The sequence below is a fragment of the Rana temporaria genome, chromosome 12, assembly GCF_905171775.1.
Source record: "Rana temporaria chromosome 12, aRanTem1.1, whole genome shotgun sequence".
NCBI classification, from domain to species: Eukaryota; Metazoa; Chordata; class Amphibia; order Anura; family Ranidae; genus Rana; species Rana temporaria.
In genome coordinates this window covers 63,270,768-63,290,650 of record NC_053500.1, presented here as the reverse complement: position 1 = coordinate 63,290,650, position 19,883 = coordinate 63,270,768, and the positions used below count along the sequence as shown (strand labels likewise).

General features: G+C 43.8%; 1 protein-coding gene across 1 annotated transcript in view; it reads left to right on the top strand.

Moving 5' to 3' along the window:
* The window catches only part of TMEM104 (transmembrane protein 104), a 53,755-nt gene that overhangs the window by 14,734 nt on the left and 19,138 nt on the right, over window positions 1-19,883 (top strand). The window contains 5 exon segments of the mRNA XM_040331282.1: window positions 6,981-7,102; window positions 9,332-9,413; window positions 15,538-15,625; window positions 15,761-15,841; window positions 17,710-17,809. Coding sequence (XP_040187216.1) covers window positions 6,981-7,102; window positions 9,332-9,413; window positions 15,538-15,625; window positions 15,761-15,841; window positions 17,710-17,809 — 473 coding nt within the window.

The window sequence follows — 19,883 nt, the reverse complement described above, 5'->3', positions numbered from 1 at the left end:
ATTTTCAAAGACGAAGTTGCCTACACACCATCGTTTTCTCACAATGATCTAGCAAAGTGAGGTTACGTTCCACCACGTTTTACCATTGAAGCTTGCTTCATAAGTAGCTTCTGGGCATGCGTGGATGAAAAAACGTCTTAGAAAACAACGTTTTTTGCTACACACGGTCAATTTCTGTGAAGTAAAAAGTGCACTTTTGAAAAACGACACATAAAATTCAACATGCTTCAATTTTTTTTGGTCGTTTTTTACAAGACATAAAACGACGTTTTCCCCCACACACAGTCAATTAAAGTGACGTTTTTAAAAACTTCATTTTTTTTCATCACATAAAGTGATGGTGTGTACGCGGCATGACAGGTTGTCGGCAGTTGCAGCTATTTGCAAGTGTCTGCACAGCCAGCGATTTACCTTTTTGGTGATTTCTGCTGGACACACACAAAGTATTTCCTATGATTATCAGTTCCATCTAGTGGCCATAATGTGCGTAGTTTTCTTTATTTATTTTCTTTCCTTGATTCACTCTATGAAGAACATTTTGCCTTGGAAAGGAAATGGCCTAATGGCATCGCAAAATATTTACATGCAGTTTCACAGAACACAAAAATAAAATGCTGCATTTATTTATATTTATTTTAGATTTTTCTTTAAGGGCCAGTTCACACCACATGCAGTCCAGTGCTTTTTTTTTTTTGTTCCTGCATCAAAACACATGGAAATGATTATATGGTTTCCAATGGCCTAGTTCACACCAGTGATTGCAGTTGCAGTGCGTTCCAGTTCCAGGAAAAAAAGTAGGACATTTTTCCTACACTGGACTGAATTATTGAGAAAAGGCATGTATGCTCTGAATGAGCTTAAACTGGGTTTCCCACCACTGCTCATTAATTGTAAGCTTACAGAGTTTGATATTCCCATAGCAGGTTTAAAGTGACAGTCGGCACTCCCATTAAGATTCTATAACCTTTCCAAACGGGAGCTTAGGGGTGCTTTAAATGCTTAGAGAAAGCTGCTAAACACACATGGGTGCCCCCAGGGAAAGTGACTTTCTCTAGGGGCACTTGCTAAAGAGGAGGGGCCTGGAGCGCTGGCGGGGGACCCCCAAAAAAAGGAGGAACGGGGCTGCTCTGTGCAAACCCAGAGCAGGTAAGTATGACATGTTTTGTTATTTTAGTTAAAAATAAAGCAAAGGTTTATAATCACTTTAAGCCCAGTGTCCATGGACCCTAAAAGCTTGCTGTTCTACAACTTGCTGTGTGAAACAAGCTATAGTCCCAAACTCCTACAATTTTGTGTCTTCCTACCCGGTGTGCATCTTACGGCAATAGCAGGAACCCCTTGTAATTGCCGTTACACATATGCAGACCTAGGCCCCTGTTATGTGTATATTCACTCTCCAGCCTATAATGGAATTTTTGGTTTTAGGTGGGTAAAAATGGCCATCAGATTTAAAACCTGACCTATTCTGCTGCTGTTCTGTGATTAAAGGGGTTGTAAAGGTAAAACCATTTTTCCCTAAATGGCTTCCTTTACCTTAGTGCAGTCCTCCTTCACTTACCTCATCCTTCTATTTTGCTTTTAAATGTCCTTATTTCTTCTGAGAAATCCTCACTTCCTGTTCTTCTGTCTGTAACTCCACACAGTAATGCAAGGCTTTCTCCCTGGTGTGGAGTGTCGTACTCGCCCCCTCCCTTGGACTACAGGAGAGTCAGGCGCTCTCTACGTTGCAAATCGAGAAAGGAGCTGTGTGTTAGTGGGCGTCCTGACTCTCCTATAGTCCAAGGGAGGGGGCGAGCACGAAACTTCACACCAGGGAGAAAGCCTTGCATTACTGAGTTACAGACAGAAGAACAGGAAGTGAGGATTTCTCAGAAGAAATAAGGACATTTAAAAGCAAAATGGAAGGATGAGGTAAGTGAAGGAGGACTGCACTAAGGTAAAGGAAGCTATTTAGGGAAAGAAACTTGTACCTTTACAACCCCTTTAAGGCTGGCCATACACAGTGTGAATATCTTTCCTGCCATCACAGGTTGCAGGAAAGAAATTTTCTAGATTTCCCCATCAACATAGACCGTGCTGACAGGGGAATCCCTCCTGCGGAGCCATTGTATTCTCCCAGCTGGTGGGCAGGGGAAGATGTCCGCGCCGGGAGAAGACGGTGATTATCCACTTGCCGACCTCCTCATGTACATATACGTCAGCAGAATGGCACGGACAGGCACATGTACGTACCTGTACGTGCTCTGCTTGACGTGGGTCGGGGGTTCCCTCGGGGAGCGATCCGGGACGACGGAAGAATGGGGAGAGCTGTATGTAAACACAGCTTCCCCGTGCTTCACTGTGGCGGCGCATCGATTGAGTGATCCCTTTTATTAGGGAGACTCGATCGATGATGTCAGTCCTACAGCCACACCCCCCTACAGTTGTAAACACACACTAGGTGAACCCTAACTCCTACAGCGCCCCCTGTGGTTAACTCCCAAACTGCAACTGTCATTTTCACAATAAACAATGCAATTTAAATGCATTTTTTGCTGTGAAAATGACAATGGTCCCAAAAATGTGTCAAAATTGTCCGAAGTGTCCGCCATAATGTCGCAGTCACGAAAAAAATCGTTGTTCGCCGCTATTAGTAGTAAAACAAATAAAACAAATAAAAATGCAATAAAACTATCCCCTATTTTGTAAACGCTATAAATTTTGCGCAAACCAACCGATAAACGATTATTGCGTGTTTTTTTTTATTTTTTTTTACCAAAAATAGGTAGAAGAATACGTATCGCCCTAAACTGAGGAAAAAAATTTTTTTTAGATATGTTTTTGGGGGATATTTATTATAGCAAAAAGTAAAAAACATTGCATTTTTTTCAAAATTGTCGCTCTATTTTTGTTTATAGCGCAAAAACTAAAAACCGCAGATGTGATCAAATACCACCAAAAGAAAGCTCTATTTGTGGGGAAAAAAGGACGCCAATTTTGTTTGGGAGCCACGTTGCACGACCGCGCAATTGTCTGTTAAAGCGACGCAGTCCCGAACTGTAAAAACACCTTGGGTCTTTAGGCAGCATATTGGTCCGGTCCTTAAAGGGTTATCGGACGCTTGCCATAATCTCAAGCATATCCGTCAGACTGGTTGTATGCACCTAAGTTGATCCGTCGATCATCTTGGTACATTCAGGCTGTCCATTAGTGGTTCAAATCTTGGCCATTTCCTCCTGAACCGGCCAAGATTCGTCTATGGTGGGCCTAGTCATAAAAAATGCATTGACATCTAGTAACTCCCAGTGTGGTGCTATAAAGATACCAGTAGCATAAATTCTTGTTTCGTGCAAGCTGATTTGTCAAGCCTCCAGCATTGAGACCAGTGGTCGGGTAAAATAGCTGACTACAGCAGAAGTTTTAGTAAGTTCCTTACAGAAGCACTTTTCTTTCCTCCACACAGTTTGTAAAATGCAAAGCCAAGCAGGACGTCCCTTGTTCCTGTTCTATTGCGATCTCTTAGACTGCAAAGTGTTTTGTCTTCCATTTACCCTTCACTGTGCATTGTCTGCAGACACCCATGTGATGAAATATCCGCTAGGTAAAGACCGTCGGGCTGTCTTCCACATTTATGGTCAGGAAATGTGCGCGATCTTGTGATAAAAATCATTCGGGTCCTTTTAACCTCCATTCACGTCATACTCCTTGCACAACCACTTCCACCACAGTGATGCATCAAGATAAAAAAAAAAACGTTCTGCCTTTACAACTGCTTTAACCACTTCAGCCCCAGACCATTTTGCTGGTCAAAGACCGGGCCGCTTTTTGCGATTCGGCACTGCGTCGATTTAACTTGTGCGACGTGGCTCCCAAACAAAATTGACGTCCTTTCCCCCCCACAAATGGAGCTTTCTTTTGGTGGTATTTGATCACCTCTGCGGTTTAATTTTTTTGCGCTATAAACAAAAATAAAGCGACAATTTTGAAAAAAAATTATATTTTTTACTTTTTGCTATAATAAATATTCTCTAAAAATAAATAAAAAGTTTTTTTCCTCAGTTTGGGCCGATGCGTATTCTTCTACATATTTTTCGTAAGAAAAATCGCAGTAATCGTTTGGTTTGCGCAAAAGTTATAGCGCCTACAAACTAGGGGATAGTTTTATGGCATTTTTATTATATATATTTAGGGGGCGATCAAGGGGTTAATTATGTTCCCTCATTGTGTTGTAACTGAAGGGGGGGGGGGTGGGTCTGACTAGGGGAAATGACAGATCGCTGTTCATACATTTTATGAACATACGATCAGTCATTTCTTCCCCTTAAAGAATCAGAAGCTGTGTTTTTAGACAACACAGCTCCCGATTCTCGCTCTGTCATGAGTGATCGCGCCCGCAGGGCACTCGCATCAGCACCAGGGGTGAGCAAGGGGAGTGCGCCCCCTAGTGGCCGCAATGCAAAATCACGTTGTATTACGTGATTTTGCGCAGCCGAGCCGACCTGCCGCCGTAAAACTACAGTGGGCGGTCGGCAAGCCGTTAAGGAAGAACTAAAGGTAAACCTTTTTTTTGGATAGAGTAAGGGAGGGTTATAACCCCTGTCAGATTTATTTATTCCTTTTGGTTAGATTTCCCTTCACTTCCTGTCCCATAGCCAAAAAAAAAGAAGTGAGGGAATCCCTGGTTGTTGCCACAACTAGTGTCCTTATTGGAAGATTTCTGGTCTACTCCTGTTCTAGGGACAGCCAACAATTTGGGATTTTCTTTTACTTTCTTTAACAAAAGATTTATTGATAAACAACCGACAGCATAGGATGTTTACAATGTGAAATAAACCGACAAAAAGTCAAAAGAAAACATAATAACAAATTATTAAACAAATTAATAAAAAAACTTGAGCAAAAAAAAAAATATATATATATATATATATATATATATATATATATATATTATAAAAAAGGGGGATTCAAAGATGACAAAAAGAGCAATAATATCAAAACAACCATCCGAACCAGGCCGATATCTGTCAGCCCGATATCCACATCAATTGACTGCATAAAGAATATTGAACGGACAAGATAACAAAGAAAAACTTAAGGGAAGAAAAGGAACAGAAAGAAGATAAAGAGAGGGGGGGGGGGAGAAAGAGGAGAGAGAAGAGTCCACGGGGAATGTGTTGGGGGAGTGCTAAATTGAGAGGAGAAGCGGGAAGGATGAGAATATGTAATCCACGGTTGCCAGACTCTGAGAAATGTATCATGCATATCCAGGAGAATAGACGTCAGTTTCTCATTTACCATGATATTATTCATGAGATATATTATTTTTTTTTTTATTTTTTTTAACAACCTGAAAGCTAAGCGTAGGAGTCTTCCATGCTCCGGCAATCGCCAACTTAGTCGCAGCAAACAGATGTTGGGCCAGCTGCCTTTCCGAGCGAAGTAGCTCAACAATTGCCTTGCCTAGTAGGGCTTCAAAGGCATCTCTTTTGAGGTCAACACAAAATAAATTGCGTAGAAGGGTATAGTTTCTGACCAGCCTGCATGCCCTTGGGCAAGACCACCAAGTATGTGCCATTGTCCCTTCTTGCGAACATCCCCGAAAGCAGGATTTTCTTTTACTTTCACTTTCAGCCTAGGTCCACACTGGTGCAATCGGAACACTGCTTGTGATTTGCACAGGAATTGCACTGCATTCCTGTGCACATCACATGTGATGTCTGTGCGGAGCGATTTTTAGCCTTACATTTTGTATGGCTGAAATCACATCCGCACCAAAATGGTGCAGGACCTTTTATTTTTCCCCCACACCTGGATCGATTTACTATAATGGAGGATTCACAACAAATGGTCTCTCTTGTCGACCTCCAACTCCAAAGCGTTTCACCCCACAAAGGGCTTAATTATGGAGACCATGCTGATCAGGACCCAAGTGGGGAAGTTAAGATGTGTTCTATATATACTTTGCTAAAGTCAGTGTGAATATGTTTAGCGTACACCTGCCCACCCACCATTGCCCTGATGACAGAAAGATACTTAATCAAGAAGGGTGCTCTCATTGGACACGGTCAGTGGGCAAGACTTCCCCCTAACATCATAGAAGTTGAGCAACATGAATGCAGGATCGCAAGTGTTCACAAAAAAGGATTTTAAGGCTTGGGGTGGCAGGACATTTACTTTTAAATGGCTGGCAAGTAGGTGTACCGTGAGCAGGCAGCAGCTCCAGGCTGGGCAACATACTGGCACAACGTCTTTCTTCCCGATTTGGGACGCACATGCGCGTGTCCCCCTGCTGACTCGTGCTGTGATTTCCGCCAAGGATTTTTGCTGAAGTCAGCTGATCGGCTGTGGCCAATTGCACACAAAGTTCTGTGTTTATGAAAATGCAGAACTCTGTGTACTGGGAACAGCAGTCTGACTGTTTTCTTCTCCCTGCAAAGCAGGAGGAAAAACCAAGCAGATGGTTAGGTAGCATACCTTGCACATTGTTATCAAATCAATTGACCCTATAGAGAGAGACTCTCATAGTTTGTAGATGCACAAATCAATTATTATACACTTTTTTAAAAACATTTTTTTTTTTTTACCAAAGACATGTAGCAGAATATATTATTATTTTTTAATTTATGAAGAAACTTGATTTTTTTTTTAATTGGATATGTTTTATAACCAAAAGTAGAAACATTTTCATTCTGTTGTTGTTGTTGTTGTTATTATATATATATATTTTTTTCATTTAATTCACACAAAAAAAGAGAATAAAACCCCAGTGGTGATCAAATACCAACAAAAGAAAGCTCTATTTGTGTGAAAAAAAGATAAAAAATTTAATTTGCATAACAGCGCAATTGCCAGGTTAAGTATTGCAGTGCTGAATAGCAAAAAATGCTCCGATCATGAAGGGGGTAAAGCCTCCCCAGAGGTCAAGTGAATAAGTAATTGCTCATTGGAGTTTATTGTATTGGATTACATTTTACAATATAAGTGTTTTTTTTTCCCTATAGGTTGGGCTTGTGTACATGTTCAATTTAATTGTGGGCACAGGTGCACTTACCATGCCAAAGGCCTTTGCTCACGCAGGCTGGTTGGTGAGCCTCATCCTTATTATCTTCTTGGCATTTATGAGGTAAGTAAAAAAAATATATAGTTTTACATGAACATTAAAAACCAATAAAATCATATAAACGATCAAAGAACACTACAGGTAATGAAATGAGACCTTTACAGGTGAAAGGATAAAAACACAAAGGGGTTGACTTGCTGAAACTGGAAATGGTTGTAAAGTCAGAAGGTTTTTTATCTTGATGCATTCTATATGTGTGCAGCAGCCCCCCTAATATTTACCTGAGGTCCCTCTAGATCAGGGCTCAACAAATCCCAGGTTGCCATTGTGACTAGATATTGTGTCCTAACGCCTGGCCTTTTGTCAACCCATTCAACCCTAACGCGCACAGCACAATCCCAGGTCCCACAGAGCAGGCCCGGACTGCTAAGCTGCTCACGCTGGGGCACTGGGATGTTTGTATCTGTGCCATCCGCCCACAAGTCCAATAAGACTCCGTCAGCCCTGGCGATCGCGCTCTTGCTCCCAGGCACCTGTACTGGGCAGAAGACAAGACTCCAGTCAAACCCAGCCCCAAACTCAATGTTGGCACCGAAAAGATGCAGACCCCAACATCAGTGGGGATGACCGGATCGCCCCCTCCACACAGCCAGAAGACCAGGATCACCACCCCAATACCCGCGTGAGCACAAGGCTGGCCCAGAAGTGCAACCACCACCGGCAAGAAGGAAACCCGCTCCCACCGACCAGAGCCGCAGAACGACCAGTTGGAGTCCGCAAACTGCATGCCTGCCGCAGTGGACAAATGGATCTTGTCCAGACCCCCCAGGTAAGCAACCCTCCCAGCTGGGGGTGTCACACCTGCACCGCTCTAACTGCTGGGGGAGCACATAACATCAGAGCCTATATGCGCACCGTTGTGGCAGGAAGCTTTTCCAGCCACTGAAAATACCAAACCCCCCCCAGACTGTCCTCTTGTCAGTCCATGTGTCACCCCAGCATGGCCAGTTCTGGGAATCGCACTCCCAAATGGGGCTACACCGAACCCCTTTACATCCCCCCTCCATCCATGGCATAGCCCATATGTGGACCTATTTATCCATGCAGGGTGGGGGTTTTACTATATAGGGGGCATAATAAGTCTATTGAGGATGGGGGGTGTATGTAGGGGGTCATATTTCTATAGAAGATATTTGGGGGGGGGGGGGGGGGGCAGAAGTCTAAAAAAAAAAACGAGACTTTACAATCACTTTAAGCTTTGACAAAAAGAAACCTGGAAGCCGATTGGTTTCTCTGCAGAGCCGCATCAGATTTGCACTCTCTAGTTTTAGTAAATCAAACCCATGGTGTATTATTATATTGGCTTCTAGTATTTATTTACATACAAATGTATTCATATATGTACGTATATTGATTCCTTTGTGCAAAAGTTATCACGTCTACAAACTTTGTGATAGATTAAGGGACTTTAATTTATTTTTATTTTTTTATTATTGTTTTTACTGGTAATGGCGGTGATCTACGACTTTTAGCGGGATTGCGGCGGACAAATCTGACCCCCAAATCGCACTTTTTGAGAACCAGTGACATGAATACATTGATCAGTTACAGTTTTTTTTATAAGCTGCTGCCAGAACTGCAGTTAAAATGTTAAAATGACATTTTAGCCAAATAAGTTCTTAAAGGGCCCATTTTTTTTTGTGTGACTACGGGAGGGGGGACGGCGCCCGGGCGCCCCTATGGACGGGCCGCCACTAGTCGTAACGTGTGGGGGCAGGGCCAGGCGACAAATTCAAAAAGTACAAAATTCATAACGCACTCATTACACCATAATCTTACAGATTACATTACTGTATCAAATCATTTCACCTCCCTTTTGTCCCTAGTGCTTTGTCCAGTGCCCTGCATGCAGGTTTTTTTTATTATACTGCCTTTCTGCCTGGAAACTTGAGATTGTCCATGGCAACCAAAAAGTGTCCCTTTTTACATCAAAAGTGGTTTTAGACCAGCTAGAAAACGGCGATCTCTCTCTCTCTGTCTCTGTCTCTGTCTCTCTCTCTCTCTCTCTCTCCGTTATTACTAAGAATTGCAGGCCTACAATATAACTCCACATTTCTATGCAAAACAATGTACCGCATTGAGATGCAAAAATCTGACATAATACCGCCAGGGTGGTTAAGTGGCTAAGAACATTGATAAAAATCACTCCTCTGCAATTGTTTTATTTGACATGTATGTCTTGTGCAAATTGTTTTAGCACTGTGCATTTTATTTTTATTTTTTCATTTCTAGTTATATGACTACAACATTTGTTATTGAAGCCATGGCTGCAGCTAATGCTCGACTGCGCTGGAAGAGATGGGAGAAGGAGGAGGTAAGTTCCCTTTTGTTGGTATGGAGCCCATACAAGTGGTCCCATGTGCATTCTAGGTGTAGTGTTTACTGTGTAACACCAGTGAGTAGCCTCTTGGCATTCAGAGGTCCGTCTACTCCTCCAAGAAATGTCTTTAGTATCCAGTTCAGCTTTGGACGTATGTGTGGGTTTTGTTCAAAGGTAAAAACACACTGGTGCACAACAGATGGATACTTGCACAGTAGTGCACAGACAAGAGATGGATGGATGGATGTATATGTGTATGTATGTATGTGTGTGTGTGTATATATATATATATAATATCTCTACTGTACATCTCTCTATTGCTAGATCAGGGCTTGAGTAGGTTGGTATCTGAGTCAAAGGTTAGTCTCTATCTAACATATATACACAGTACTTTAGAAAAGTTCTATAGTCCAATACACCGGAAACTAATTGTTAGAATATGGTGTGTATTTTTTTTTTTTTTTTTTGTAATTCAAGCTTTTATTATCAAACAAAATACAGTTGACAATCACCACATATAGCAGGTATACATTGCAAAGAACAAATCGCATGAATGCATATGGTCAAAAAAGGAAAATGACTACAACAGAGAGAGAACAGCTGTAGATACACCGGCCTAGCACAGCGAAGAGGTAAGCGGTCAAGGGCTCAGGGCCTAGATAATGGCAAAGTGTACAGCTTTATAAGTATCTCAACCATAATACATATAACCGAGAGCTAACTGCAGTGCATAATATTCTACACAGATGATAGTAATTATATATTTTGTAGCGGCATGGGAAGCAAGGCAACCCAGTGGCGGAGAGGGTCCAAACACGGGGCAACCGAGAAAGTAATGCTCAACAGGATATGCTCCGTATCTGACTAAATCGCCCATGTTTGGACAAATGTGGCGGGGTGAGGAGGAGGAAAAGCATAGGGAAGGGGCCCAGGGGGAATAGGGTGGGTGAGAGGGGAAAAGGAGTAGAGCAAGAACAGCAGGGTCAGGTAAGTGAGGAAGGCAGGATAGAACAGAACACTCCGACCGGGAGACGGTGAGCGCCTACCAGGCTCAGACAGACTGCGCCACCTCCTGGAGGTAAGCGTCTGTATATATGAAGTGATGCCAAGGTCTCCAGGTCTCCCGAAAGGCCTCCTCCCTGTTATGCAGGGTGGCAGTGAGATCTTCCATATTTCTGAGTTCATTAACTTTTGCATACCACAGGGACTTAGCCGGGGGATTCTCCGATCTCCAACAGAGGGGGATGCATGCCTTAGCAGCATTCAGGAGCTGGATAGTGAGAGATGCTTTGTATTTCTTGACAGGTCTCTTCGATAGATGAAGCAGACAGGCCGCCGGGTTCCCCCCCAGGGAAGCACCAGTCAAGTGTTCAATCGTACGGGTCACCTCGAGCCAGAAAGGGGCGAGCTTGGGACAGGCCCAAAAGATGTGCAGCATCGTCCCTTCCACCCCACCGCAGCGCCAACACAGGTTGGAGACCTGCGGGAAAAAACGATGCAGGGCAGCGGGCACTCTGTACCACCTGGTTGTGATTTTGTAGCATGTCTCCTGCACTCTAGTGGCTATGGAGGATTTCTGAGCAAAATGAAGAATCCTCTCCCTCTGGGCGTCGGTGAAGGTAGAGCCGAGCTCCTCTTCCCATTTAGAGAGGAAGGGAGGAATGAATCCGTCCGCTGGTCGGATCAGGGAAGAGTAAACAAGCGAAAGGCAGTGACGCACCGGTTCTCTGCTGTGACAAATATGTTCCAGTTCTGTAAGGGGGCGGGAGATACCCCGTTGGCGCAGGCAACCACGCAGAAAGTTGCGAAGCTGTAGGCCGCTCCAGAAGTCCAGCGGTGGCTCCGTAGCAGACACCCCAGCCTCAGGCGAGAGATGCCCGTCAGGTCCCAGAAAGTCGCACAGGTGAAGCCGACGTCCAGCCGATAGACGCTTAAAGTGGGGATTCTGGAGGCCAGGCGGAAAGTCCGGATTTCCCAAAACCGGGACCATTGGGGAGGGCAGCGGAGACACCAAGGAGTGCCGAAAAGCCTCCCTGGTGTGTATTTTTTTTAAACACCTGGAGTATTTAGGGAATATATCCAAAAAGTCTCCTGCTGGCATAGACCTTAGAAAACGTTCTGCTGCAGGCAGGCTTTCCAGAATTGCCCAATCACCCATACCTTCAGACTGACTGTGGACTGCTGGTGCTTTTCCCAAAAAATGTCTGGGAACATTGTCGCAACCCTCTTCGATAAAGCGTCTATGCTCACCAAATCGCTTGCAAAGGGAGTGGATGGTTCTACCCACATCACATGGGCTGAGGTTCCTTGTTACTAGCTGTTTCGGCGGCAGAGGATTTAGATATTGTTGAAAAGCCTCGGACACCAGTGCAGAAGGGTACCCTTTCTCCGGGAATTTTTGACTAAAAAGTTCACCCTGCGTATGAAAATTTTACATCCCTCGTGCAATTATTTTGGATTCTGTGGAATTGACTTTTGGGGATATTGTTGATCTATTTAGGGTGGTGGCAACTCTAATAATGAAGAAAGTAGTTTCCAGTAGTGTGCTTTACAAGTTTTTAGCGTATATTGCTGGGCTGTCATGACAGAGCTCTAGATCCAGAAAGGCTAGTTAATCTGGATCCGTGACATGTGTGAAGTAGAGGCCTAAGGAATTGTTATTACAGTGTTGTACAAACGGATCAATGCTATCCAGAGTGCCATCCCATATGATCGCTATATCATTGATGTAGCGGACATAAAATACTAGGTGGGCAGCAAAGGGGTTGTTGCGGGTGATATATTGTTACCCGTGGATAAACCTGTGCTATTTGACTGTAAATAAAATTCACCATCAAATTCAAAGTGGTTATGTTTGCGGCAGAAGTTTGTAGCCTCTAATATAAATTGGGCCTTCTAGGGTTCACTAGGGGATCCTCCGCTAGAAAGTGTTCTACTGCCCTAAGACCAACCTTGTTGGGTTTAAACGTATAGAGAGATGAAACGTCTAAAGAGAACCACCTGTATGTAGGTTCCCATTGATGGGTTGGAGCATCTCTAGGAGATGTGTATCATCTCTGATTGTATTAGGGTAGGCTCTGGGCCGAGGGTTGGAGGAACCTGTCCACATACATTGGGAACACACTTGTGACACTCTCTCCATAGAGGCCACTATGGGCTGTCCTGGTGGGTTGTGTTGGTCCTTTTGGAAGAGGATAAAGATATGGGCCCGGATTCACATACATTGGCGCATATTTATGCCGGCGTAGCATATATAATATACGCTACGCCGATGTAGCGCAGAGAGGCAAGCACCGAATTCACAAAGCACTTGCCTCCCAAACTGCGCTGGGTTCCCTCGGTGTAAGCCGTCGTAGGTGGAAGTGGGCGTGAGCCATGCTAATGAGGCGTGACCCCATGCAAATGATGGGCCAAGTGCCATACAAGTACTTAAAACGAATGGCGCATGCACCGTCCCGTGGACAAATCCCAGTGCGCACGTAACCTACGCCCAGCCCTATTCACGTACTACGTAAAATACGATGGCTGTGTTCCCTGGTCCATACATTAGCATGAGTTGCACCTCATATATGGGGAATAACTTTACGCCGGAGGTACGACTTGCGCAAACCGTGTATATTATGCGCCGGGCGCAAGTACGTTCGTGAATCGACGTATCTCCCTCATTTCCATATTTGAATAGGAAATCAATGGGAGCGCCACTTGCGGCCAGCGTAAGGGCTCTTTCACACGTCCGTTCAGTTTTTCAGATCAGTTTTTTTTTCATCAGTTGATCCGTTTTTCCATCCGTTTTTCGTCAGTTTTTCGTCAGTTTTTCGTCAGTTTTTTCATCAGTTTTTTCATCAGTTTTTGCATCAGTTTTTCCATCCGTTTTTTTTTTTCTTTTTGGGGCTTTTTACATAGAAAAACGGATGTTAGCGGAACGGATGATAAACGGATCATCCGTTAACGTCCGTTTTTCGTCCGTTCCGTTTTTTAGACGGAAGAAAAATAGGGTTTTCTTCCGTCCAAAGAAACGGAACTGAACGCAGACGGATGCTAACGGACGTTAGCGGATGCTCATCCGCTAACGGACGCTAGCCCATAGGGAAGCATTGCGGTCCGTTAACGGACGTCCAAAAAACGGACGAACGGAACGGACGTGTGAAAGAGCCCTAAATATGCGCCCACGATACGCCGGCGTAGGAAAGTTACGTCGGTCGGATGAAGCCTATTTTCAGGCGTATCTCAGTTTATGGGCACGGCGCATAGATACGACGGCGCATATTTACACTTACGTCGGCGTAAGTGCTTTGTGAATCCGAGCCTAGGTGTTTTTATAGAAGTTTCTCTTAAACGACAATTGTGCCTTACAGATAATGCCTTCTGAAGCCGCTGCATTCGCTAGTGAGGCAGCTTCCGCAGAGAAAGTGGGTAGGGGATCTTTTGTGAGCCTGGTATAGGTGTTGCGGTCAGATGGTAGTCTATGGGCCTCTTGAATGTAGACCAGTTTGTCTTGAATAACTATCCCTCCTCCTTTATCCGCAGGTTTGATAATTATATTGTGGTTATTAGCTAGGTCATCTAAAGCAGTGGTCATCAACCCTGTCCTCAGGGCCCACTAACAGGCCAGATTTTATGTGTATTACCTTGGGGAGATGCAGACTGGAATACTGCAATCACTGAACAGCAAATGATATCACCTGATGTTTTTCAGTTATCTTGAAAACCTGGCCTGTTGGTGGGCGCTGAGGACAGGGGTGATGACCACTGCTCTAAAGCATTCCACTTTAAGGGGATGAGATTGGAGGATGTTTAGGAATGGGATTTGCACATCTTAATAAAATCAGAATATGCCACCTGATAGGTTTGTATTCATGGACAGAGTAGAAAACCGACTTTGGTCTCAAATGTGTATATTGCACTGGAGGAGAAGTAGAACAATATTGAGATAACCATTTCAAATCATCGGAATGGCTGCAAATTTTAAACATTTTAAAGTGTTTGTAAACTTATTAATTTAAGTCTATGCCAGCCCCTCTATTAGAGCCTGGCATAGAACATTGTATTAGTCTTGTAAATACCTGTTTAGAGCGATCTTCAGGCCAATCGCATGACTTTCAGCTGCTCTACAACTCCAATAGATCTCCCTCTGATGTCAGCTGGGGAGGTAACATGGCTGCTCAGCCCCTCCTGCAGTAGCCCTGGTGACCGGCCTGAAGATCGCTCTAAACAGGTATTTACAAGCCTAATTTTTAGAAAAGAATAGTGTGCTATAACAGAGCTGACAGGCAGAGAGGAGGGAGAGATTGGAGAGGAGAGCAGAGACCACGGTGGTCAGGGCTCGGCAGCCCTAGTTATTGTGGTCAGGGCAGAGAGGGATTATACAGGAAGTGGCAAAATCATTCAGGTGTGTGTGTGTGTGTGTGTGTGTTTTTTTTTTTTTTTTTTTTTGTTTTTTTTTCTACAGTTTAGAGAGGGGCAGATTTCACAGCACAAGCACTTTGCTGTGTAATCTGCTTTACGGGACCAGGATCTCTTTGTGCCACCTAGTACGTGATCTGACACATTTTTGGGTCTGGGGCGCATGTCCACGCCGCCGACGATCCGTTCCTGCTGTGATTCGGCACAGCGTAAGCCAATCACCGGGTCCACCAGGACCCGCTGATTGTTTTTCGGAGATTTGCCGAACGACGGGCCGCCTTTTTTACAAATGCACTATTGGGATTTTTATTACCAAAAATATGTAGCAGAATACATATTGGTCAAATTTTTTTTTTTTTTTTTTTCATTGAATGTTTTATAGGAAAAAGTGTGTGTGTGTGTGTGTGTGTGTGTGTGTGTGTGTGTGTGTGTGTGTGTATATATTGCAGAGGTGATCAAACACCACCAAAAGAAATCTCTATTTGTGGGGGGAAAAGACCTAAATGTTATTGGGGTACAGCATCACACGACCGTGAAATTGTCAGTTTAAGTAGCGCATTGCCGTAACGCAAAAAAATGGCCTGGTCATGAAGGGGGGGGGGGGGGGGGGTGTGAGAACCTATTGTGCTGATGACTTCTTTATGTAGACTATTCCTAATTTATGTATTGTCCTGATGCTGCTGGTTTGACTTAAGACTTGTGTCCTCTTCTGTAGGAAATGGATTCATCTGAAAATTCTGATAATGAATCTCTGTCTGCAGATGGGTATGACAGCTCAGAAGCTCGACCCATCCTCTCTGTGCGTGAGTATTTATGTGTCTTGTATAAAAAGCTGGTGAGAATTTCCATAAGCTTTTTTTTTTTTAAGATTTTCATTTATATTTTAAAAATATGACTGACAATTTTTTTTTTTTTTTTTTTATATATATATCTTTCAGAGCGTCGTGGTTTATCCGACCCTTTTGAAATTGTGGAGCGAGTGGAAATGGGGCAGATGGCGTCAATGTTTTTTAATAAAGGTATGAATTCTGATGTGCACAGCTTCTGTGTTTTGGAATTGCAATGGTTTTATAATGCATTGCCACTTCCCCGCAGTCCATTTCTATTTTAAATTATTAATTTTCCTTTTGGTAGCCCTTCCGTATTCCAGCAGGTGGAGCTAGATTGCTATAAATAAGATGGTGTTTTATTTATATTGTTTGTTTTCTAGCATGGGATAGTGGAAATACATATTTATAAGCATTGCAATAAGAAAATATATCATCTGTTCTATAATATATAGTGTTCAGTATTGAAATGAAATTTCAAATCTGTCACACTTGTCCCTGTATAAGAAGGGGGGGGGGGGAGCATACCAGTCCATGGAGTCCATCACTGTCTTTTTGCAGACGCAGCTCCCATTGCTCCACTTTGCTCCTGCACCAAGCTCTTGAACTGGGATCTGTTGCTTGCACAGGCATGCCAGTGTGTGCCAGGTCCCATAGACTGGCAAGAGACCCACGGCATGATCTTGTATGAATTTTTCTGCAATGGTCCATTTGGTTAAAAGATTAAGTTTTGCAGTCTAAATAAACACTGTAGGGGTTGGTTGTGAGAACTATAGGGGGCAATGAAGTAGGACAGTCACTGCTGTTTCTGTACCACTAGTGATTACATATGCGCCTGTTGGCTATTTTGTATTGTACAATTGGTTCACTTATGGCAAAGGTCCTAACCAAGTTTACTCACCCAGTTAACTACCAAGATATTAAGGGTGAAAGGATGCGATCCTAGGGTTGTCGCCTGTCTGCGATTTAGATCCTATGTCCGGGTTTCAGTCCACCTGAAACCCGGACACATCACTGGCAGCCATGCAGCACCAGCCCTTCTATCTCCCCCTCCCCTCCCATTGGCTTCCAGTGCTTTTAATTATATTGGTGGTGCTTTAACTGGGGGAATATCCTGGGGGACAGACTGGCCTGGGGGGGGGGGAATATCCTGGGGGACAGACTGGCCTGGGGGGAATATCCTGGGGGACAGACTGGCCTGGGGGGAATATCCTGGGGCAAACAGAAAATTCTCCTGCGCTCTGGTATCTCCTGCTATAGGATAACACGGTCCAATTACAGGGTATATTCAACGGTCTTGCAGCCCTCCTCAGAATCATGGGAATTCATACGGCTAAAAAAGAGAAAAGATAGGAGGGTGCACCGATCTAGTGTGATACCGTATAACAGGGTTTTAATGAATGTATAAAAATAATGGTTATACTCACAAAATGAGTTGTATAACACGCTTTGGAAAATAGTACAGCTGGTACACAGCAACGCCAGACGAACACGGTGACAACACGGATCAATTCGTATCTGACCGGTGGTATGGCTGACGCGTTTCAGGGGCGTACCCCTTTCCTCAGAGCCTTGGCCTGGGGGACAGACTGGCCGGGGGGGGATATCCTGGGGGGATTATACTGGGGGACAGACTGACCAAGGAGGGATTATACTTGAGGACAGAGTCTGACCTGAGGGGTGGGGAGCAGTGCTGCCAATCAGCGCCACCTATTGATGCTATCGGTGCCACATATCAGTGCCCATCAAATTTTCTTTCTTTTTCGTTTTGTTTAGCAAAAAATATAATACCCCAGTGATGATTAAATACCACCAAAAAAACTATTTGTGTGGAATTCTTTTTATAAAAATGTCATAAGGGTACATTGTTGCATGACTGCGCAATTGTCATTCAAAGTGTCACAGTGTTGAAAATTGGCCTGGGCAGGAATGGAGTAAAAGTGCCCAGTAGGCAAGTGGTTAAGAACGGTGTTTCTTTTGGCTTTATAACTAAAATCTACCCTTGTTCATCTCAGTTTCAGACAGATAATTTGTTGGTGTCTTTCTGCTTTCCCCTACAGTTGGTGTAAACCTCTTTTATTTGTGCATTATTATATATCTGTATGGAGATCTGGCGATATATGCAACAGCTGTACCTCTGTCCCTGGTGCAGGTCACATGGTGAGTAATACTGGGGTGGGAAAAATTGAAGTAGAGGAGGTAGGTTTGCAGAAATGTGGTTGTCTTATCCGTTCGCTTGGCTGAAAGAAAATGCGCCAACATAAAAAAAGAAAAATGTGCATTTTTATTTATTTTTTTGTGCATTGAGCCCTGCAGAACATTGCAACCATGATCTGTTTGTCATGGGCTCCTGCCTTGTGCTGAAAATTAAAAAATAGACTACAAACATAGTGATATATCGCAACTTTTCTGCTCCATTGAGACTTACAAGTCCCTCTGCTACTTCCTTTTTAAAGCGGAGTTTCACCCCAAAATGGAACTTCCGCTTTTTGGATCCCCCTCCGGTGTCACATTTGGCACATTTTATGGGTGGAGCAGATACCTGTATAATCCAGGTATTTGCTCCCACTTCCGGGCATAGATGGTCACAATATCCGCGGATATCTACGCCATGTCCGGCCACTGTCTTCTGGGAGACACACAGGTTCCAGAAGACAGGGACCAATGGGATCGCGCAGTGCGACTCTCGCATGCGCAGTAGGGAACCAGGCTGCGAAGCCGCAAGGCTTCACGTCCTGATTCCCTTACAGAAGATGGCGGCGCCTCCATCCGAGAGCTGAGGGACAGATCGTCTTCGGGTGAGGACATCAAAGGCTCCCCAGGACAGGTAAGTGTCCATATTTTAAAAGTCAGCAGCTGCAGTATTTGTAGCTGCTGACTTTAAAAAATAAATTTTTGCCGGGACTCTGCTTTAATATCAATCTTCCTCCTTAAAAAAGTGCTAATAGTGCAACGTCTCAAAATTGGGTGGAATGCTAAATCTCAATCTTCCTCCTTAATAAATGCATAGGCAGTGTGCCCAAGTGCAGAAATAATCCACATTTGTCACCAACAGTGCACCACCAGCTCTGCAATGCACTCACCAGGTAGATGAAATGTATAAGGAAATACAATTCATAGAGTGGGGGGGGGGGGGGGGGGTTAAGGAATTGGATCCCCTGCTGATTTTTATACATTTTCCCACTGATAAAGACATAATCCGTCTATAATTTTAATGGTTGGTTTATTTTAACAGTGACAGAAAGTATAACAATATAAAAATCCAGAAAAATGCATTTTAAAAATGTTATAAATTGATTTGCATTTTAATAAGTGAAATAAGTATTTGATCCCTTCACAATACATGACTTAGTACTTGGTGGCAAACCCCTTGTTGGCAATCACAGAGGTCAGACGTTTCTTGTAGTTCGGCCACCAGGTTTGCACACATCTCAGGAGGGATTTTGTCCCACTCCTCTTTGCAGATCCTCTCCAAGTCATTAAGGTTTCGAGGCTGACGTTTGGTAACTCGAACCTTCAGCTGCCTCCACATATTTTCAATGGGATTAAGGTCTGGAGACTGGCTAGGCCACTCCAGAACCTTAATGTGCTTCTTCTTGAGCCACTCCTTTGTTGCCTTGGCCATGTGTTCTGGGTCATTGTCATGCTGGAATACCCATCCACCACCCATTTTCAATGCCCTGGCTGAGGGAAGGAGGTTCTCCCCCAAGATTTGATGGTACACTGCCCTGTCCCTTTGATGCAGTGAAGTTGTCCCTTTAAGAGAGTGCTCCTAATCTTAGCTTGTTACCTGTATAGAGACACCTGGGAGCCAGAAATCCTGCTGATTTGAAAGGGGATCAAATATTTATTTCACTCATTAAAATGCAAATCAATTTATAACTTTTTTGAAATGCGTTTTTCTGCATATTTTTTTGTTGTTATTCTGTCTCTCATTGTTAAAATAAACCTACCAATAAACGTATAGACTGATCATTTTTGGCAGTGGGCAAACGTACAAAATCAGGAGGGGATCAAATACTTTTTTTCCCTCCACTGTGTATCACCCGATATTCATCGGACTCCAACAGCTCAGGTGATCCTTTCTGTGCATATAAAGCCCACACCATGGAGCTCCAGATTAGTTAGAAGATGCACCTATACACAGGTATGTCGGGAGAGGATTGTGTAAAGCACCCGCATGCTCAAGGACGTACGTTCTGACCGCATGCAACTCTTGGCACATGACTACATA